Below are 8,182 nucleotides of genomic sequence, written 5' to 3'. Positions count from 1 at the left end.
GGTGGCGGCGGAGGGGCGCTCAATGCGCCTGCGCGCTGGTAGAGCTGGTAGCGGCGCTCCGTAGGGGTTCCGCGGTTCTCCGCGGTTCTCCGCGCGGCGGGCGCGGCCATGGCGCAGCCGGGGAAGCTGCTCAAGGAGCAGAAGTACGACCGGCAGCTGAGGTGAGCCAGGGCTCACCGAGCCGAGGGTGGGCCGGCGGGCTTCCCAGCGTCCGGGCCGGGCCTAAGGGCGCAGGCGGCGCGGTCGGGCCTCCCTCAGGCCTCCTTTCAGGCTGGGCCGGGCCGTGTGGGGCGCGGGAAGCCGGCGCTCTGGCCTCCCGCCTCGGGCCGAGGGTGCTCCGCGAGGGCCAGGACCCCTTTCCCCGCCACGCGGTGTGCGATTCGGGGCACACAGTCCCCGGTGCCAAGCCCGGTCGCTAGCGCGGCTGCCCGCCCCGCCTCGCTGCGCCCAGGCTCCTGGTTTTCAGAATGGGGAGGCCCAGAACACACCCCATCCCTGCCGCAAGAGCAGCATAGAGGGTTCGGTTTTGTTCTCACCAGCGCTGTCCAATAGAAATGTAATGCTAGTCTCATGTGAATCGCAAATTTAATTATAAATTTTATAGTATCCACACTAAAGGTAAAAAGAAACAGGTGAAATTTATTTTTAAATGCAATTTAACCCAATATGTCCAAAATATTATCTTAACACGTAATCAATATAAAAAGTTATGAAGACATTTTACTTAATTTAAAAAAATATTTTGTGTTTTTTGTAGAAACGGGATCTTGCCACCTTGCAGGATGGTCCTGAGTATTTTCCTTTTTAAAACTTAGAGGACGGGCACGGTGGCTCACGCCTGTAATCACTGCACTATGGGAGGCCGAGGCGGGTGGATCAGGAGTTTGAGGTCAGGAATTTGAGACCAGCCTGGGCAACGTGGTCAAACCTCATCTTTATTAAAAATTCAAAAATTAGCTGGGTGTGGTGACGCGCGCCTGTAATCCCATTTACTCTGGAGGCTGAGGCTGGAGAATCGTTTCAATCCAGTAGGTATAGGTTTCAGCGAGCTGAAATCACGCTACTACACTCCAGCCTGGGCAACAGAGGAAGACTCCTTCAAAAAAAAAAAAAGAAAAAGAAAAAGAAAACCCAAAACTGTCTTAGAAATACTGCCTTTTATGCTTACAGCACATCTCAGTTAACACTAGCCTCCTTGCTCAGTAGTACATGTAGCTGGCGGCTACCTTAATGGGCAGTGCAGGCCCAACCCATCAGGAGGGTCCTTGGCTACTTCCCCACCCTTGCCTTTTCTTTCACTCCCCATTCCTTATTTATTGAGCGTCTTCTTTGTCTTGAGGCTGTGGAGATAACAAAGCTGCTTGGCTTCCTCTTCCTGGAGCCTCTGAGACAACAGAAGTTATGTATCTCCAAGGACTGGAATTTCTGTTTGCACCACCAGCCTAGTGCTGTATTAAAGGCACTTAAGTCTGAGAGCACCCTTGAAAGCAGCCATTTCCTGTGCTTTACAATTAGGGAAACTGAGTCTTGGAGAAGTTAGGCAGCTTGCCCAGAGTTCCCCATATCTTGAGCCAGGATGTAAACTCAGGCTCTTCTGGGTTTTTTGGAGGTACACAGCTACATCCTGCTCCCAAGCTTTTAGGAAAAGAAAGAAAGGTGACAGTCCTTAAAACCAACTTAGGTTTTCTTGTAAACTATTGGAGTTTGTGTGTTTTTAATGCAGGTATAACCATACGTGACAGAGCTGAGAAGATAGTTGAGGTTACTAAGCAACTCTAACAAAAGAGGGGTTTTGCTGAAGACATTCCATTTAAGTCCCAAACTTTACCTTTCATAGTGAGAACTGGTTATTGGTTTTGAACTATCAAATGGAAGCGGAAGCAAAATGCAGCAGTCAATAAGGCCCTTCTGGTTTCACCTCAGTTGGGCCAGCAAGATAGTAGAGAGGACTGAATATGTTTTGCCTCTTCTTGAAACATGTTACTTAGAGGCTCACCAGGATTCTTTTTTTTTTTTTTTTTTTTTTTTTTAGGGACAAGGTCTCACTCTGTGACCCGGGCCAGAGTGCAGTGACAAGAACACTGTTCACTGCAGTTTCAACCTCCTGGGCTCAGACGATCCTCCTGCCTCAGCCTCCAGAGTAGCTGGGACTACAGGCATGTGCCACCATGCTCGGCTAACTTTTTTAGAGATGGGGTTTTGCCATGTTGCCCAGGCTGGAGTGCAGTGGCTGTTCACAGCTGTGATTCTGGCACACCACAACCTTGATCTCCTGGGCTGGAGTGATACTTCTGCCCGAGCCTCCCAAGCAGCTGGTACTATGGGCATACAATATCTCACCCTGGTCCAGATGTACCAGTATTCTTTTTTTTTTTTTTGAGACTGAATCTCACTCTGTCACCCAGGCTGGAGTGCAGTGGCGTGATCTTGGCTCACTGCAACCTCCGCTTCTCGGGGTCAAGTGATTCATGCCTCAGCCTCCCAAGTAGTAGCTGGGATTACAGGTGCGTATCACTGCACCCAGCTAATTTTTGTATTTTTAGTAGAGACAAGGTTTCTCCATGTTGGCCAGTCTGTCCTCGAACTCCTGAGCTCAGGTGATCTGCCTGCCTTGGCCTCCCAAAGTGCTGGGATTACAGGCGTGAGCCACCTTGCCCAGCCGAAATGAACAGTATTATTATTATTATTTTTTGAGACCTAGTCTTGCTCTGTTGCCAGGTGCCAGGCTGGAATGCAGTGGTGCAATCTCGGCTCACTGCAACCTTTGCCTCCCTGATGAACCAGTATTCTTAAGGTTACTCTCCAACTATTCAAGCATCCATCAACCATATGTCAGGTGTCTTCTGCGTGCCATACTTTCATGGAGAAAACAGGCGTTTACAGTCCATCTGGTTCTTCTAGGCGATTCCACCACACGTTTGACAGCTGTCAGGGCCCTTACGGAGCTTAGAGTGGAGTGGAAAGATGGATGCCCAGCAAACAAAAACAAATGAAGCCAGGTGCAGTGGCTTGTGCCTGAAGCCCCAGCAACTCTAGAGGCTGAGGCGAGAGGAATGCTTGAACCCAGTAGTTCAAGACCAGCCTGGACAACATAGTGAGACCCTGTCTCAAAAAAAAAAAGAAAAATGAGGCAGTTGCTTGTCATATGCTCTGGAAGACATGCTGGTTACATAATAAGGAGTAATCTGCTTTAGATCAGGTGATAGGAAAGTCACATTAATCATGCTATTAGAATGTTCATTGGGTATTATACTTTAAAGCACTCCTGTAGAAGTTGATGTGAGGCTTTTCAGATGATAATTCAGTTTTCTTGGTAAAGGTTTTGCCCACCCTTGGAGAAGTCACAGTAATAAGCCCTATGTCAAGATCTTAAATACATCTAACTTAACTTAAATGCATCTAATGTAATTTAAGAATAAATGAGGCCGGGCGTGGTGGCCCATGCCTGTAATCCCAGCATTTTGGGAGGCCGAGGTGGGCGGATCAGGAGGTCAGGAGATCGAGACCATCCTGGCTAACATGGTGAAACCCCATCTTCACTAAAAATGCAAAAAATTAGCCGGGCGTAGTGGGACGCACCTGTAGGACCAGCTACTAGGGAGGCTGAGGCAGGAGAATCACTTGAACCCAGGAGGTGGAGATTGCACTGATCACTGCACTCCAGCCTGGCGGCAGAATGAGAGGCCGTCTGAAAAAGAAAAAAAAAAAGATCACCATTCAAATAAGAAAGTTGTATTGTCATGAAAGCTTTAAAAATGTCAAATTTGTGTCTGTTTTGTAGGTTGTGGGGTGATCATGGGCAAGAGGCTTTAGAATCTGCTCATGTTTGCCTAATAAACGCAACAGCCACAGGAACTGAAATTCTTAAAAACTTGGTACTACCAGGTAATGTAGTTTTGTGGTTGTGTTCTAAATTTACTTCTTTAAGATTATGAACTAGAACTGTACATTCCTGACTTACTCTGTTTTGGCTCTCAGGTGTTGGTTCGTTTACGATTATTGATGGAAATCAGGTCAGCGGAGAAGATGCCGGAAACAAGTATGTTCTATTCTTTTCAAATATATACATGTTAAGGAAGGCAGTGCACTTTCATGGGAAGGCAAGTCCTGAATCCTAGCTTCAGTCAGGGTGATTCGGCTCTCAGTGGAAGCCATCCTTGTTTGGGATTATGGTGAGGGGGAAGTGAGATAATACAGGTAAAGTGCAATACAGCATTTGCCAAATGGGACATTAATAAAAGGTACTCATCATTACTGAATTTATTATTAATATAAGGGAGTAGTCATTATTTGTTTATTCATGTAATATGGACACTTCCTAAGCTCTTGCATTGATTTCTATATAATCATATATAATTAACAATAATACCTGTATGTCTTCTAAGCTTACTCTAGGTGTATATCTCTTTATACTGTGTCTACGAAAATGCTGTTTTAAAGATGGCTTATATATTACTCTTTAAAGATTATATGTAGATTTTCAGAGCATTCCCAAATTTGGATTTAATGCTCTGCATCTTTTCAGGGACTAGAAGTCTGGTATCTTTCATTGTCTTTGTCAGTAGTAACAACAGTGAGTAAATATAAGGAAAACCAACAATTAGTTCATATTTAGTTTTGATGCCTTTTCTTTGGATGGTAGTGCCGGTTTCTGCTAGGCACAGCACAGCCTTTTTTTTTTGACATATATAAAGAAGTCTTGTTATCTTTGCTTACTTGGTTGGTTAGAGTAGAATGTGATAAAAATAGAGTTTCTTCTATGGAACCAGTGAGTTTATGCTGAAAAATGGCATCCTGACTCTGATCAGCAGCCTCATATCTGGGCCTTTAGACATGTCAAGGGTATGTGTGGGAGGAGGCCTGAATAAATCTGTTACAGTTATGTGCAAAAACAAATGGTTCAGTACACTGAGATTAATCTATGGAACACTGGTTCTAGAGAATGTTAAAAGCTGTTAAATGGGCCAATGGGTTCCATGGTCAAATTAGTTTGGGAAATGGATCAAACGAAGTTAAAATTTCTTTACCTTAAGATTTTAGTGGCAGTGTACGGTGGCTCAGGTCTGTAATGCCAGCACTTTGAGAGGCCAAGGCAGGCAGATCATGAGGTCAGGAGATAAGACCATACTGGCCAACATGGTGAAATCCTGTCTGTACTAAAAATACAAAAATTTGGCTGGACATGGTGGCTCATGCCTGTAGTCCCACCACTTTGGGAGGCCAAAGCGGGCAAATCCCCTGAGGTCAGGAGTTTGAGACCAGCCTGACCAACATGGAGAAACACCATCTCTACTAAAAATACAAAAAGTTAGCTGGGTGTGGTGGCGCCTGCCTGTAATCTCAGCTACTCGGGAGGCTGAGGCAGGAGAATCTCTTGAACCCAGGAGGCGGAGGTTGCAGTGATCCGAGGTCCCAACATTGCACTCCAGCCAGGGCGACGAGTGAAACTCTGTCTCAAAAAAAAAAAAAAAAATTAGATGTGGCGGTGCATGCCTGTAATCCCAGCTACTTGGGAGGCTGAGGCAAGGAGAATCCCTTGAACCAGGGAGTCGGAGGTTGCAGTGAGCCGAGATGGTACCACTGCACTCCAGCCTGGTGACAGAGTAAGACTCTGTCTCAAAAAAAAAAATTTAGGGCCGGGCGCGGTGGCTCAAGCCTGTAATCCCAGCACTTTGGGAGGCCGAGGCGGGTGGATCACGAGGTCAAGAGATCCAGACCATCCTGGTCAACATGGTGAAACCCCGTCTCTACTAAAAATACAAAAAATTAGCTGGGCATGGTGGCGCGTGCCTGTAATCCCAGCTACTCAGGAGGCTGAGGCAGGAGAATTGCCTGAACCCAGGAGGCCGGAGGTTGCGGTGAGCCGAGATCGCGCCATTGCACTCCAGCCTGGGTAACAAGAGCGAATCTCTGTCTCAAAAAAAAAAAAAAAGAAAAAATTTAGTATTATATTTATGTATATTATGAATTTCCAAGAGGGAAATATAGCATATGGTGATTCCCAAACTTTTTTTGGCCAAGGAACCCTTTTCTCTCAGAGGATCTTGTGATATTCACATTCTATGGTACACACTTTGGGAAACATTGACTTATTAGCCTATCTTTGTTTATAAGCCTATCTGATTTTCTTCCTCTAGGAAGGCCATTACTATCTGTAATCACAATATAGCTTGTTTTATACTATGAATGAATATGCATGCTATTACAAACAGCTTTTCCTTTAAAATTAGTAAGCTTAACTTTTTTTCCCTTTATTCTGTTCACTTTAGTTTCTTCCTTCAAAGAAGCAGTATCGGCAAGGTAAACAATTTGTTAGAGAATATAGTTGCACGTGAGGATCTAATGGTTCCACTATGTTTTGATTGTTTGAAAAGCTTTGACTTTAAAAAAGTGTATTATTTCTCTGAAAAAAAGTTACCTAATTTTTCTAATCTTGTAAATCTTCACATGTTTGGTAGTTAAAAAACTTAGAAGTACTTATCTGTGCTTATACATTGTATCCTGTATTAAAGCTAAATCTTGAGTAATGTAATATTCAGAGGATGGATCCTGGTTAACAAAATTTTTAATAAGAGCCAGAAGATCTTCTATCTTTGTATTTCAAATTAAAAAATCTTATGAAACCATATTAGTCAACTTAGTGAAATGACTGTTAGCTTTGTGATTAATCACTCTTGTACAGGATTCTAGATTTGGGGGGTTACAGTGAGTCTGAACATGATCTAGGATATTCCTGCCTGCTACCTAGAGTTTTTTGGTCATTTGTCAAATCAAAAAAGTAGAGTACAAATAATGTCATTTGAGAACTCCGGATAATGATGGTTTTGCTTTGTTTTAAGTAATATTCTGTTGAGTTGTAAACACTAGGGGAAGCAGAATTGGCTGGGACTGGTGGCTCATGCCTGTAGTCTCAGCACTTTGGGAGGTCAAGGCAGGAGGATTGCTTGAGGCCAGGTGTTCAAAATCAGCCTGGGCAACATGGCAAGACCCTGTCTCTACAAAATATATATTTTTTAAATTAGCTGGGCTTGGTAGCACATGCCTGTAGTTCCACCTACTTGAGAGGCTGAGGCAGGAGGATTGCTTAAGCCTAGGAGTTTGAGGCTGCAGTGAGCTATGATCAGGCCACTATGCTTCAAACTGGGCAACAGAGCAAAAGCCTTTCTCTAAAAAGAAAAAAGAAGGGAAATAGAGTTGTCATACTTATGCATGAAATTTGGATAGTTTTACAGTATATTTGCCTGTTCCATAAATTGGGGGATTATATTGTGACCAAGCTTTTTTCTAATTCAAGTTAAATGCTTTTTTTTTTTAAAAAGAACCGAGCTCAAGCTGCCATGGAATTCTTACAAGAATTAAATAGTGATGTCTCTGGAAGTTTTGTGGAAGAGGTATATATGTACACACATTTTTATGTCTATGCTGAAATACAATTTTTTTTAATAATTCAAAGCCCTAGAAATTTAGAATTTTGAATCTTTGTATCATTTATGATTAGTTGAATTGGATTTGTTGCCTCATTTGTTGTAAAATAGCTTAACTATCTCTGCCTTGTTTAATATGATTGTGAAATTGTTGGGTTTTTTTCTTTGCTGTCCTATTTAGAGTCCAGAAAACCTTCTAGACAATGATCCTTCATTTTTCTGTAGGTTTACTGTTGTGGTTGCAACTCAGCTTCCTGAAAGGTAAATTTTTATATTAATATGTTTTTATTTTAATCTTATTAGATTTGCATTGTTTTATCAGCACAGTCTATTGATTATTTTTTAAAATTCTTAAATTCTATAGAAACTTTTAAATTTGAAATTCTTGGCCAGGCATGGTGGCTCACACCTGTAATCCCAGCACTTTGGGAGGCTGAGGAGGGTGGATTGCTTGAGCTCAGGAATTTGAAACCAGCCTGGGCAGCATGGCAAAACCCCATCTCAACAAAAAATACAAAAATTAGCTGAGAGTGGTGGCGCACGCCTGTGGTCCCAGCTACTCTGGAGGCTGAGGTAGGAGGATTGCTGGAGCCCCAGGAAGTTGAGGCTGCAGTAAGCCATGATCATGCCACTCTACTCTACTCAGCCTAGGTGAGACTTGGTCTCAAAAAAATAACTTAAAAAAAAAAAAAAAAGAGAAATTCTTAGAACTCTTCCAGCATTGGAATCATGATATACAAAGTTTTTAAAATCCCAGA

General features: G+C 43.4%; 1 protein-coding gene across 1 annotated transcript in view; it reads left to right on the top strand.

Annotated features, from left to right (window-relative positions):
* Positions 1-8,182, top strand: part of NAE1 (NEDD8 activating enzyme E1 subunit 1) — a 28,960-nt gene continuing 20,778 nt past the window's right edge. Inside the window, exons 1-6 of the mRNA XM_037742248.1 lie at positions 1-161; positions 3,782-3,885; positions 3,979-4,039; positions 6,270-6,300; positions 7,320-7,391; positions 7,606-7,685. Coding sequence (XP_037598176.1) covers positions 109-161; positions 3,782-3,885; positions 3,979-4,039; positions 6,270-6,300; positions 7,320-7,391; positions 7,606-7,685 — 401 coding nt within the window. The 5' untranslated portion in view covers positions 1-108. The remainder of the gene's footprint in view (positions 162-3,781; positions 3,886-3,978; positions 4,040-6,269; positions 6,301-7,319; positions 7,392-7,605; positions 7,686-8,182) is intronic.

This window comes from Cebus imitator, unplaced genomic scaffold (genome assembly GCF_001604975.1).
Source record: "Cebus imitator isolate Cc_AM_T3 unplaced genomic scaffold, Cebus_imitator-1.0 Scaffold118, whole genome shotgun sequence".
Taxonomy (NCBI): Eukaryota; Metazoa; Chordata; class Mammalia; order Primates; family Cebidae; genus Cebus; species Cebus imitator.
This window is presented reverse-complemented; position numbering and strand designations above follow the sequence as displayed.